The 14407-nt window shown below is 48.3% G+C and overlaps 3 protein-coding genes across 3 annotated transcripts; 2 read left to right on the forward strand and 1 right to left on the reverse strand.

Annotated features, from left to right (window-relative positions):
* Nucleotides 1–8369: 8369 nt before the first annotated feature.
* Nucleotides 8370–10042, forward strand: Aspvir_002095 (putative Snf1 kinase complex beta-subunit Gal83; the record flags this gene model as incomplete). The annotated part of the gene is made up of 3 exons (XM_043273696.1): nt 8370–9124; nt 9336–9936; nt 9995–10042. The coding sequence occupies 3 exons, from the start codon at nt 8370–8372 to the stop codon at nt 10040–10042; spliced, it is 1404 nt and encodes a 467-aa protein (XP_043129631.1).
* Nucleotides 10043–10744: 702 nt separating this feature from the next.
* kae1 (O-sialoglycoprotein endopeptidase) lies at nt 10745–11905 on the reverse strand (the record flags this gene model as incomplete). The annotated part of the gene is made up of 2 exons (XM_043273697.1): nt 10745–11454; nt 11554–11905. The coding sequence occupies 2 exons, from the start codon at nt 11903–11905 to the stop codon at nt 10745–10747; spliced, it is 1062 nt and encodes a 353-aa protein (XP_043129632.1).
* Nucleotides 11906–12403: 498 nt separating this feature from the next.
* Aspvir_002097 (ribosomal lysine N-methyltransferase) lies at nt 12404–14131 on the forward strand (the record flags this gene model as incomplete). Its single annotated transcript, XM_043273698.1, has 4 exons — nt 12404–12554; nt 12665–13263; nt 13333–13560; nt 13631–14131. 4 exons carry the CDS (start codon nt 12404–12406, stop codon nt 14129–14131), a joined length of 1479 nt encoding a protein of 492 aa, XP_043129633.1.
* Nucleotides 14132–14407: the final 276 nt, after the last annotated feature.

Below are 14407 nucleotides of genomic sequence, written 5' to 3' on the forward strand. Positions count from 1 at the left end.
GACTACATTTCAGTAAACACTACACGGTACGAGAATTAAGGTCTACCCCACATTTTCAACGGCTTTGATTACATCTCTTGTTGGAAACGTAGAGTGGAGTGGAGGACCAACAATCAGGCAACTCGGGCTGCACCACATGTAGGAAGACATGGTGACACCGGCAAGCAGATAGAATACATCATATTCAAATCACATTCGCATGCAACTAGAAAAAGCTGGGGAAAGCTGCTGAAAACTGAAGGGCTGAAAGGAAAAAGGCTAAAATAGTTCTTGGTAATTTAGTGTGCGTCTAAAGCCCAGAAAGATGAAGCAAATCTGAGGTCCTCTAAGTAGGAAAACTTCCTCTTACTTCACAAACTAACTGTTGTTCATTGATCAGAATCATCCCCTATAGACTTGGTACGTCTCCAATATACAGATTTGGGATTTGGGGGCTCTGTACTTTGTGGTGCACTTAATTGAGTACAGTGCATGGGCATCAGAGTACCTAGGTACTCTCTTGTGACGCGTCCTAGCCAATCATATCAAGCAAGCCTCCATTTTTACATGAATGAAGAGAGGATCTCTGTCTGTTATTTTTTCTTTCTTCTTCGCAATGCACGAAGCTTTGGTCAGTAAAGTATTTCTGCCGATTTTGATCTCCTTATGAAAGTGTTTCTGTCGCATCTCGCCCTTGCAAGATCTTTTGCTTGGAATTGAAGCAGTGTCCCAACTTATTAATCTGAATCCAACTTCACTGCCAGTCTGCACAGCCGTGACGCCATGGCCGGGGAACCGTAGACGTGCGCTAGTGCAGGAAGAGGACAACGGCTGAATAGCCTGGATTATCACGACGGGAGTCCATGACGACTCACATCCTCTTCTCGGACGCAGATTACTGCCTCAAATGGTCGGCGAACGGTCGGTTGGGACTCGGGGAACGCTGATATGATTGGATGTAGTTTGTCTAAGGATGATGGCCCTAGGTACTGGGGAGCAGGGCAGTGTGGCGTTGTACTGGGATATCGCTAGTGCAATGCGCGACTATGTGACTCTCTGAGTCCAGCACTACCAGCAGAAATGGCGCACCCACACAGCCAGGTTGACAAAGTCAGCCTGATTGAAGAAGGCGATCATCCCAAACCAAGGCAGCCAAAACAGGCGGCACTCCGTACAAGAGCGGACACGAGTTCATCACCACCAGACTAGGTAGTAACAACTAGTACTAGCCAGTACCTACTGTAGCCGATTATCGTAATTTCAGACTCCAGACACGCACCATAGTCACACGAAATCGCCGCAGAAATGCGCAAGGGGATGAGCAGACAGAAGACTAAGAGGGCAGGGCCTCGTGAGTAGATTGATTCCTTAATCCAATCTACTCCGTAACGTCTAGCGTGTCCACGATGTGGTCAAAAGATGTGCAGGAATTTCATCCTGCATATGGCAGATGCGCAGTGTACTCCGTAGATATGTGAATGTCCCGTCATTCGCCGGGGCTGTTTCCCTTGGGTTGGATCAGGACATTCGTCCCTCCCCCGAAGCGCAAGGAGTCGATTACCTACCTACAAAATAGCCTGCTAGGTACCGTAGACTTGACCACTATCCAATAACCACCATCTAGAGTGAATCTAGCATGCTATTATTATTTGTCTATTATTATACTTCCCTCTGATCTGTTCTCTCGTGCCCATGTGCTCAGTGCCAAGCTTGCGCCCTGCATCATAGGGTGTTCCAACCATGCAACCTGCTTGATGTCTTAAAAGGCAATGCATCGCTGCAGTCATGTACCCATAGTTCGGCCTAACTTCAAGCACGGGTGTAAGAAGGACGCGAATTTACAAGAGATAATAGTGCTTCTCCATCGTGATTTGCAAATCAATGCAAATCTGCAAACTCAAGTGCGGAGTCTCGTTCATGTGAATACTCGACTCAGAAAAACTGAATCTTGATTCCCCAGAATCCAGCTAAACTCACTAAAGCCTCCCTTGAGCTTCATGACTGATTCGCCCCTTGTGGCTTGCAGACCATGGCCAAAACCACACCAACTGAAGAAAGACTGAGGCCTAGTAATTGGCCAATGTTCAGCAGACAGGTAAAAGCATGCAAAACCACGTCCAGTACTCCGTACTCCGGAGACATGCAATAGGCCATAATAGGGAGGCTCATCCGTGTTACGTACGCATACCTACGAATCTCTTGGCGGTGCGCGGCCAGTGGCCATCTGTGTCGGGATGAGGTCTCACTTCTCTGCAGTTTGGACATGGCACGTAATGGAGAGCAGGCAACAAGATAGGAAACCAAAAAGGAGCGACAATGCAGAATGACCGGCTCAAGATACCCTGGCCAATGAGATAGATGGCATTTCTATCCGACCCGTTGCTGTCTGGTGATGCTGGTCTTGGTTCGAGATCAGCTAGGTGCGTTAGTGCGAATACCTCATTCCGTGCCCTACCTAGAAATGGCCAGCCATCACATATTTGCAGACTTTCATTTGATTGGAGCCCAGCGAACGTTTTAGCGTCCTCTCTGGCGTACCAGTCAGCTAATTCTCTCCAATGGCGATGGTTGCTCAGACTCCCTGCCCAGGCGTTCCATCATCCCATGGCGGTCCCGAATTAGGGGCCTCCAATCCAAGCGTTAGCCTATCTTAGCATTTTCCCCACTGACGGCAATAGTTCCCAATCCCATGTACTCCGTAGTCTGTAAGTCGTACTGTCCGTATCCTAGTCCAGCGCTTGTTGCATCTATTTACAATCTTTTGTCAGCTATCTACCTGGAGGTGTCTAATATTATTATGCTGAAGCAGTTTCCGACTCATCTGAGTACTACGGAGTAGTTAACGGAGAGGTAGTAAAGTCAGCAGTGACATGCTACTTGTCCTACCAACCATAGCCAGCTGACGATGAGGGATGCCTTGTATCGCAGCTGTCTACTGAGAGTACACCTCATGACCACGGATAACGGTATCCGTACATGTTCCATTCCACTCAAGAGCCTTGACCAAGTCGATCACCGAGAGCGTACTATGTACTCCATGTTTGCTGGGTACTGCTGCTGTTTTACCCGTGTGCAAATTGCATCCATCAGTGAAATGAAATCAACGGTAGGGTTGGTGAAGGCAACCAAATTGCCATTGGAGCCTCCGACATACTTGGAGCTGTCGCATCGCATCTTGTCACCGGAGACGATCGTGATAGCTTCGGCTAAGTAGACTGAACTACGCTTCGGAGTATCTAGATATCTCCATAAATGCTCCATGAAGATCTGTTGTACGCAGAAGATCGACCAACCATGTATCATTAATTGGATACTCTAGCATTCTTGTGTTTCATCAGCTTCTTATTATTATTCGATGATATACCTCTGTAGATATTCACCTCATATGTGCCTTTTCTTCGTCTTCTGCGATTGTCCAAGCTGTGCCACTGCCACATGACCACGACTAGGTAATCCTCAGCCTCCTCAGCGGTCAGCCCTCAGTGTCCATTGTTGCTTGGCTCTCTGAAGGCACGGACAAAGTCTCGCTGTCGTCTGTAGCTACTCCATGTATGCTAGACTGGCAGACTGCTGATGTATTCCATCGCAATCAGCCTGATCGAATGGCGGTTGAAATTTTTAAAATAAAATCTTCTAGATTGTTCCCCCCAAAGGTCATGTTCGAGTCCACTACTCCGTACTAACTAACCCCTTGCATGGGCATGGTCTGCGGTGGTAGCCTCCTTTTCTTTTCTTTTCCTTTTTATTCGCTGATTGCTATCCCCCACCCGTCCAACTTGTTAGGCACTTTGGCCTCGAATTTCGACACCATGTTGATCACTGTGGCCCATGTCTCCGATCATGATAATATCGCATATTATGGTGGTATTATTAGTACTGAGTAAGACAGATCGGAGAATGACGCTATTTACAATCATCCGCCACAAACAGGGATCCGGTTTCAGATGGCGGAATAGAAATTGGCCAAGGAGACCTGGAGAAAATTATACTAAAAAAATAAATTAAAAAACGTGGCTTTGGCGCCTGCGCGTGTCTCATCCTCCACTTTACTGCTTGAGGAAACTTCTTCGACATGGGGCATCAAGATACGGAGGACTAGTTTAGCCTACTCGCATTCAAGGAATAATCTCTCTGTCCGACGAGGTCAGTGCTGTAGTAGTACCATCATTTTTTCGCGTCATTCCAGCACTAACACGCTCAGCCTCCTATGGCTACAGAATCCTGTCGGGTCCGATTTTTGCCTCTTGATCCTTCAGATCCTCGATTTCTGCTAGCTGGGGTATTCTCGGTGTAATTCTTGATGGTCCACCAAGGAGGGGCAGGAACTTGGAAGTCTAGAGGGCCCTGGGGGAAAGCTATACCCGTTCTTGGTTAGTTTATGGGGACTCTTTAGTGCCCATTTGGTGCCTTAACGCGAATTGACCATGCCTATCACTAACTAGTACTAGTTCTCTAGTTAGTCAAGAGGCTTAAGAGCTGGAGATGAACGGCTTAGGTCTGTAGGGTCCAAAATTCTACATTCTACACAGCAATTCTGACTGCGGACTACCGCGTACTAAGAAAAGTGTACAATAAGGAGTAAGTGCCATAGCCCTTATCATAGGTCCAGCACTACGCGTTTGGATAGGCAATTCTTTCCGACAGGAATGGGAGCATTGTACTGAAGACAGTTGCACATACTCAACTCCTTGAACGCAGATCTACATTTGCTCCTGTGGGATGATGAAATTGCAGCGCGCCTAGAGTGGGGATCTCCTCCATCAATCATATCTGAGCATGGAGGACTGCACCTGTGATTGTTGCTACGGTATTACTTGTTAGTGTTATTGCAGGTAATCTACCTGTTGCCTTCTATTATCTCCTAGGAGAATAGACGGCATACTCATACTCTGTAGTCCACGCTCTTATTACCATTGCTATCCAAGCAACACAGGACTTCCATCCAGGTAAGGCAGGGAGAAGTAGTTGCAAGCTTTGAAAATTACACGCGGCCCAGATTTTCATCAGAAATAGACTTTGCTAATACCTCCCAGATGTAAACTCACTACCTTATTGCTGGGCCCTCATGATCCTCAGCCGGCCTAAATAAGCCTCTGCACTAATTGCAGTGATCAAAGTTTGTTATCCAGATTTTGGGCATGGAGAGATGCAAGGGGTTTCGAAACTTTCCAGCTGTCAACGATGTCGTACAAATCTGTCAAAAACATTCTTGCCTCCGACGGCTCAACATCTACCTTAGGTACCATCGAATTTTCTCATAAGGGGTAAAGGAATTACATCATCCAAGGCCTGTTCTCAGATTGTGTGCATACTTGCTTCACTCCCTGCTTAAACGAAGCAAGGTGCAATTGATAGACTAGTCAAGGCGTGCTATCATTCTGTAATACTATGGATCTACTTCCTCTCGTTTAACTTTCATCCACCATCAACTTTCGATTCATTACCAAAGTCCGGGGTAGATTGAATTTCTCCGCCGAGTCTGTGCGACTGTTCGAGTCCTCCAGCAGCTTTTGAGTTTCTTACTATTGTTTCTGACATGTTAACTCCTCATCTAGCCTGCTGTCATATCTTGTTCGGGTGGATCGCAGGATGGATATCATTATGGTGTTTGTTGAACTGCGTCTATATGCTTGTTGATAGTTTTACCTGATGTGTCAGGCACTTGTATGTCTTGACTGTCGTTTGATAGAAATTCGCAATGCAACTCTTTTGACAAACCACACTATTCCTTCTCATACATCTTGTACTGGGTTTAGTAACGTTAGAATTGCTTGTTTATAACAAACTCCTACTCAGTGTCTGTCTCCTTGCCGCTGTCAACATATTTGCAGACATGCTAACATCTCTCATTCAGACAGACCACTATTATGCCAGCGCAACAGAGCGATTGAGTCGATAACCTTGTCAGCGCAATTTCATTCGATTGACAACCTCCTCTGTGGTATAGTCCTTCAGTCTAGGTGCACCACCTGGACGAAAGTCACAACAGTCTACCAGTCATCTCCAAAAGCAGGCCAAGGGACCGCTGTCGTCATCGAGGCTCTTCGTCCACAGTCCGAAAAGTAATAACATCACTTCTCAATGCGTCTCTGATATACGCAGGCGTATTAGTTGCTGTGATCCAAACTCCCGGTCCATGGCCACACAAGGAGGATAAGGGCGACAAGCGAGTCGAGATCTCTGAACATCAACGGCTTTGTTTGTTGCCCTTTCCGATCAAGCTCGGGACTTTTTGCGCGATGACTTAAAAGCAACGGGTAAGCAGGGTTCTCTCCGTCGCCGACTTGCCATACCTTGGAGGCTACAACGGAAGTTTCCTCAGAATCGATCGTCCCCATGCAGTAGTCCTGCTTTACGAGGCTCATATAACCGTGCTGCCATCAAAAGACATCCAATTCTGGGACATCGGGGAGTTGATATGGTCACAAATGCGGATGCCAGACCTGTCCCAGCATATTCAGCTTTCAGATTACCTTTGGACAGACCCAGATCCGAGGTATCTGCGGCTATTATTCTCAGAGCATCCAACGAAACCATGACGCAAGCCGTTGCCCCTGTAACGGCCAGGTGTATACTGTTATTCCCCTTGAGCATTAACTGTCTAACTGAAACACGAAAGTGACTAGCGTTGAACAGGTTGGGATCCATGTTAGGTGCTGGGCAGCTGGACTACAAAATGTCCTACTCGGATTGTCGAGTCTGATTTTAAGAAGGTATCTCAGGTTCGTCGCAGCTATGTTCGTCTTGGGTGAAAATGGGCCTTCGGCGTACTAACCTTCAACAACTCGAGTCGTTGCTCTTGTTGCTTATGTGCGCTAATTTTCGGAATCCGTTTGTACTGGGAGTTAGTTCATTTTATACGCCGGCTAATGTACATACGATCCATAAACCAGTGAAATATGGCCCTTTTATGGCCCCTGCTCGCAGTTAATCAGGATGAAAATGGACATTGGGATCGATGCCATGTAGAATACTTCCGTACCGCATTGAGATCTGTCTTGACATTTCCTCATCTTCAATCGTAATCTTTTTCATAAGGTTCTATGGGCTAACAGAGCGAGTTTCCACATGCCTTGACGGAACATTCAGCCCGCTAAGTAGAATCATGGCTGAATTCCTCCTCTTCTAAAATTGAGGAAGAGAGTAACCCTCCGGTATCACTGAGAGGTTTGACCTTTCTCGTGTCAGACCATTCCGCAAGAATGTCCTTAGATGATCTAGGTCCTCCCGCAAGTGGAAGCTTCCTGACTACGTCGGCGGAACGACGTAACTGAGTCTTTGAATTTCCATGACTCTGTGAATTTTCAGAGAATCCCAGTGACTCGTTAAGTGTCTCGATGACAAATGCGCTGGTCAAATGCACTACAGTGCCGAGAATCAGCCCGATAATTAGAGCTGTCGCGAAGAATAGCAGCACGGCCTGCGACACATGTTAGTCTCTCATCACTCTAATACACAAGATGTAGCGGCGTGCAGTGTATGGATTCAAGAGGTTTGTAAAGACAAGTTTCAACACGTCCGTACCTCAAATTTAGCAATAATCCTGAGAGGGAGGAGGACAAGCTTCAAGACACCAAGCCCCAGTTTCAACAGCGGCGTGACCAAAAGGTTTAGTAGTCCATACACACAATATGCCAAAAATGTCAAGGGGTATATGATACAGTAAAGCAAAGTTGCGACTGCCGAAGCCCATGCCATTGAAATACAACACTTGAACTACTGTCGCATCCCTGTAGTATATATGATGAACAACAGAGGTGCAATAGTAGGCTGACCAATTCTTGAACTCAATGAGGAATGGATGTTTATCAACTGTGATTTCCCAATCCTAACCTGACCACGAAAGATGAAGTTAACAGGCACTTGGAGTTGTCCTACTGGCAGGAATGGAGCATGATGTCGGTAGATGAAGATCCAATGGAGCCGAAGGCCCGCCCCAAGGACGGCTGCTTTGGCGCTAAACCGAATCTATTTTAGTTTAGTAATTCTGTCTGCTAACTACCTTACAGCGGCATTGGCACCTTACCATAACAAAACAACCCCAGAACTGGAGAATAGAACCCTATACCCTAAATGGACGCTTTTGGCAAGCCCCGGAACAACGTCGACATCATCAAATGCTGAGAGATACCAATGATCCATTGACAGAGTGAACCATAGTACGATTCGATTGCCTACATGCCTACCTGAAACACTTATTGTGAATCTCATTCGCATTCAACTTATTTATTTTGCATCATTGCTCATTCACTTTGCGCTTGGCCCTTCGGTACAGCCCCCTGGAGGCTGGCGCGCTGATGCTGGCATCCTAACATACAGTAGTCACTTCTTGTCCCTCCCCCTCATTTATTCTCCGTGCACACCAGTCGTCTCAGGCTCCTTCGCCCCAGATGGGCAACAATCCTTCAAAAGGCCCTTCCGGAGATGCTCCGCCAAGTTTGGCCTCATCGAATTTATCCGCTCCAGCAGGCGATAAGAAGGTGAATCGCCGGCCGTCGACCAACGCGATATCCGGAGCAGCCAAGGCAGCTGCCGCCGACCCCTCGGCGTCTATTGAGACAGCAACAGGACATTCGGCCACAGCACATCAAACTCCAGTTCAGCAGCGCCTTCAATCGCGCAATATTACAGACTCTTCTAAAGGTGATTCCGAGCGACAGGACCGACATGATGCGAAGAAAGCAGAGCCTCACTACAGGGATATCCCCTCACTAGATCCGTCAAATCCTGTGCAGGTACCAGTTTCTCGCTCTGCTGCCAGACAGGATCCGACTGTAGCACCATCTGGCCCACCTCTCAACACATATTATAGTGCATCCACCCACCTGCAACGTCCGCCTCGGATGCCCCTACCCATCGGCGACGCGACGGCTACTTCAGGTTCACCGATCATCGGACCAGAGGACTCGCATATCGGTTTTGTCTCGGGCGACCGTCCATTTGGCGAACAAGCAAGTCAAGACAATGCAGGCATCAGCAACACTGCCGTTGACGATGAGGAGACGCTTGACGAGCTCGAACCATACACACCGAGCGGTGTAGGCAGAGCTGTACCAACATTTATCGAATGGAATGGCCCCGGAGAAAAAGTATACGTTACCGGGACCTTTGTGAATTGGGAAAAGAAATATCGTTTACACAGAAAGTATGTAACCCTCTACTTACTGCTGCGTCTCAATCTGTCCTCTTTGTGCATGGGCTTGCGAAACCATTGTAAGGGCCAAAGAAGTCCTGTCATTGTTTTTGGTCTTTGCCCACTCTCCTCTTCTTTCCCGCCCTCCAATGCAGCATGCAACTTCTCGCTGTCTGGTCCAACAAGAGAATGGCACGAGTGCTAATCGATGATTCGTGAACAGCGAAAGTAATCCAGGGGTCATGTCCACAACGTTAAATCTCCGCCCTGGTACACACCATCTGAAGTTTATTGTGGATGGGGAGATGCGGGCTTCGGATAATCTGCCGACTGCAGTCGACTTTACGAATCATCTCGTCAACTACATTGAGGTCAGCGCGGACGACGTCAACAGATCGCGGAGGTCGAGTGATAGAACGAACAAAAGTGCAGTTCCTTCAGGCGTTCATCCTCCCCAGGTTATTCCCAATCTTATTGGGAACGACCGCAATGGAGCAGATGTTGAAGATCAGTCGGACAAGGAAGAACCAGAGGAGATCCCCTTGGGAGACTTCCAGACTATCATTCCCCAATTTCTTGTCGATCTGGACAAGGATGAAGACAGTCCAGAATACCAGCAAGCCGCCAATGTTATTGGTGATACTCCTACGCCCCCAAGTCTTCCACTTTTCCTGGGTAAATCGATCCTGAACGGCACGACGCCGATGAAAGATGACAGCAGTGTTCTCAACTATCCCAATCATACGGTGCTCAATCATCTCGCAACGAGCAGCATCAAAAATGGCGTTTTGGCGACTAGTGTGACAACTAGATACAAACGAAAGGTAAGATCTCCGCCAAATTCCACCACCTTTTTCAGAGTATGTACTCAGGCTCGCGCAGTATGTCACAACGATACTGTACAAGCCGACCAGCCACATCACGGGCTAGTAACCCCTAGGAAAAGGCGCTTGCTGTACAATCTCTCATACCATGCGTGAACTAATCTCAGGGACACCGCGGGTGTTTGCGCACGAAATGATTGGGTCATGGGCCGCAGACTCGATGTCAGTGACCCTTCGCTACGCCACTCGCCTCCCCCAGATATTTTCACAGGATCTGCTTCGACGAGAAAGACACTTTGTCGACTTGTTCATGGTCATAAATTCCTCCGATAGATGCATATATGCAAGAGCCGTATCAATTCACATGCCTCGCGGCGCATGGCTACAGTCAATTCACTCACATATGATGGACAGTTTCATTTATTACCGCGCTGTTTACATCTCATTTCTTGGTTATTACAGCATAAATGTCGATATGCAACATCATCAATTACCGCTGCCCCCTTCCCGCATTTCTGTACCTTATCTCTTCCTCATGGGCTGGTGCACGCTTGCGTTGTGGTCATCGTCAGATCATCAGGTGATCTTCGTATTGCCGTATTTATTGACAAGAATTTCCAAGCGATGTATCATTTCTATTTCTTAGCATCGCGAAACTGCAGAGCTTTTCCATACGAGATAGAGATATCAAGCTCTCGAATACACAAAGGTCCCTAATGGCGACTCCCAGTATTACAGGGTCAATGATCAAAAGATTTAATGTCTGTAGGCGAGATCGTATGTGTCCTCATCATGATTGGTGCTCGTATTAATCTCTCCATTTTACAAACACATCGTCTGTTCGGAAACGCTGCGTACAAGTCGACTCCTTCAACGGAGTCCGGAAACCCGTCTTGTACGCGAGCAAACCTGCCTGCGCGATCATAATTCCATTGTCAATACAGAATCTCTCATCCGTCGCATGGACACTACCACCGCGGTCGCGAGCCATGATTCCCATCATCTCCTGTAATCGTTCATTGCACCCGACGCCGCCGACTATGAGGACTTCCTTGGAGCCCACATGCGCCATAGCGCGCTCGGTAATCTCAACGAGCATGGAAAACACGGTCTCCTGGAGCGAGAAGCACAGGTCTGCGCGCGTGGGTTTAGAATCTTCTCCCGCATCCTCTTCGTCTTCTTTCTCTTCGCCGTTCAAGCCGTAGGATGCAGCCAATGCGTCAATGGCTGCGAGAATTCCCGAAAAGGAGCAGTCCATGCCCTTCACTGTGTATGGCAAATCAACAAGCTGCTTGCCCTTCTTCGCTAGTTGCTCGATGTTGTACCCTGGTGCGGGATCATTGGAGATGTGCAATGTTCGGGCGAATCTGTCCAGGCAGTTGCCCACGGCGATATCGAGGGTTTCGCCGAAGATCCGGTACCTTTGCGAACTGTAGGCAATCACCTGTGTGTTACCTCCTGAGACGTAGAGAACGACAGGATTGGTGGAGCCAGTGATTAGTCGGCCCATTTCAATATCTAAGCGAGTTGTTAGCTCTCTAGTAGGATTGTCGGGAGGCTGTTGAATGTTCAGGTCTCAAGCATGGGACCGCGGACAGCGTCTATGGTCACACATACGTCCAACGCAATGGTTCACGCCAACTAATTCTTTACCCCATAGTAAACTCAGCATCCGGGCAGCCACAGCGACGCTCTGAAGCGGAGCACCCATGCCAGGGCCCTTGGTAAAGCAGATGCAATCCACATCACGGACGGAGATGCGGGCTTCTCTGAGCGCTCTCTTTACAAGCTTCACTACCCAAGAGCGATGATGGCGCGCAGTATCTTTGGGAAGAAACCCCTCACCTGGAGGGGAGACATAGGTGTGACGAATATTAGCAAGGACCCGCGGGGTGCTGCCATCTTCGGGATGGAGCATAATGCCCACGCCAAGTTTGTTGGCGGAGCCTTCGAGTCCGATGGCAATCATGACTGGAAAGAACTTATTATCGAGCAATCCTAAGATTCAAATTTCAAGAGATAATAATCACATCCATTAGAAGTTGGCTAATTCGTTACGGGGAGCTTGTTCTGCAGAGGGGTAATCTCGGCTTTCATTCGCTATTTCTTTTTTTTCCCTTTTTAATCACCGGCGTTATCTATTGGCGGACGGGGCGGCTTGACGCGGTGGTAGCGTTTATCCGACGACGACGGGGGTATACAATAAAGGTAAGCTAATTGCTACTTACTCAACTACCAGCTCACTGGCACCGAGAACCCACTCCATACATTTCCCCTCCCACAACGGTGGATTGCTCCTGTGATATCCCTCCGTTGTCTCGGAGTCTTCTTGAAATTGCTTTCTCTCTCTATCTTCTCGATACCTTCCCTCTATCTTGTAGAAATCGTCTGTGTGCATCTCATCTTGCGGGGGCTCCGTTCATACTACTCCACCCACAGGTCACAAACATTCTTCATCAGTAAAAGAATGTCGTCCTCAGCCCACTTTCCTGCTTCCGACAGCTTCCAGCGTCAGTCAGATGAGTTTATCACATGGCTAGCTGGAAAGCCGGGTGTGAGAATCAATTCGAAAATCAGTATCGCTGATCTGCGGTCAAAATCTGCTGGGAGAGGTGTAGGTATGTGGCCACCCATCCGAAGGTTTTAGATTCATCATTTTTCTTTCCCTCCAGAAAGAAGCACTACCGTCAAAGTACCACTGTCTGATCACCTATCTTTACATCATCAGTGGCTCGGTCCGATATCTTCGACGCCGAAGAGCTTTTCTCCATTCCCCGAGGACTCGTTCTGTCGGCTCAGAATTCGAAGTTGAAGGATCTGCTCTCACACGATCTGGAGGAACTAGGCCCATGGCTGTCCCTTATTCTGGTGATGATGTACGAATATCTCTTGGGAGAGCAATCTGCTTGGGCGCCGTACTTTAGAGTTCTTCCCAAGCGCTTTGACACGCTGATGTTCTGGTCCCCTTCTGACCTTCAGGAGCTGCAAGGCAGTGCAATCGTTAGCAAGATCGGGAAAAAGGGTGCTGAAGACTCGATCATGCAGATGATTGCACCGGTTGTGAGGGCCAATCCTTCTCTCTTTCCGCCAGTCGAGGGCCTAGCCTCCTGGGACGGTGAAGTGGGTGCCCAGGCCCTTCTGGGTTTAGCTCATATCATGGGGTCCCTTATTCTGGCCTATGCATTTGATATTGAGAAGGTCGAGGATGAAGACGATGAGGACAATGACGAAGAAGACGGTTACGTGACCGATGATGAACAGGACCAGTCCTCTAAAGGCATGGTACCACTTGCAGACATTCTCAACGCGGATGCGGATCGAAATAATGTGCGTGCCCTTTCCCGCACACTCCCTCCTTTGTGTTCCATATCGGTACTCATGTCTACAATCCTGCAGGCACGCGTCTTTCAAGAGGAGGATTATTTGGTCATGAAAGCCATCAAGCCCATTCAGGCTGGGGACGAGATTTTCAACGACTATGGAGAATTACCCCGTGCCGACCTTCTAAGGCGCTACGGCTATGTAACCGACAACTATGCTCCGTACGATGTGGTCGAACTGTCGCTTGACCAAATCTGCCGGTCTGCCGGTCTTCAAAGCGCGGACATTGAAAGTCATCCTCCGGTACCTACCACTTGCTCCGTTTTCCGGATTCCAACATTTTCTGCGGCTCGATAATTGACTTGTACCCTAGCTCGCCTTTTTGGAAGATCTGGAACTCCTTGATGACGGATATGTCGTTCCCAGACCCTCGCCCGAGAACTCGCTGACAGACATCCTTCCGGATGAGCTTCTCTTGTTGCTCAAGACGCTCACACTCTCACCAGAGCAATTAGAGCATCAGAAATCGAAGGGCAAACCCCCCAAGCCGTCCTTTGGCCACGCTGAAGCTGCTATTCTGCTAAAGACCATCCAGCTCGTGGGCAGCCAATACCCCACAACCATTGCCCAGGATGAGGAGATCCTCTCGCGGCTCATTCAGTCTGAAGCATCTCAGCCCTTGAACCAAACTGACCGACGACAGAAAATGGCTATTCAGGTTCGCCTGGGTGAAAAATATATCTTGCAAACTCTGGCCAACATGCTTGACGAGTTCATTACGAAGTCCGCTCAGTCCAACGGAGGGCCCGGTCTCAAACGAGGCGCCAACGGCGATAGTGGTGATTCCAGGAGAACGAAAGCTGCCAGGAACTGACATCTGCGAAACACGTACCGCTACGCCTCACATTGATGGAAGGGATCATTCATCTCTTCTTTTGTTATTTCCTTCGTTGCTGGCATCAAGCTCCGCTATCCGTACACGAGTCTATCGGCTGATAGGTTTCGAAGAAAATCAAGAGGAAAAAGGCTATGTACACTAACATCCACATAATTTCAGGGTCATGTCATGATAACAGGGGTTATCCACAACTATCGTCCCTTGGACGAAATAGTTGGTTCGGAGGCAAGGTTAAAAAGGTGGCGGCTCGTG

Source organism: Aspergillus viridinutans, assembly GCF_018404265.1.
Source record: "Aspergillus viridinutans IFM 47045 DNA, scaffold_10, whole genome shotgun sequence".
NCBI lineage: Eukaryota > Fungi > Ascomycota > Eurotiomycetes > Eurotiales > Aspergillaceae > Aspergillus > Aspergillus viridinutans.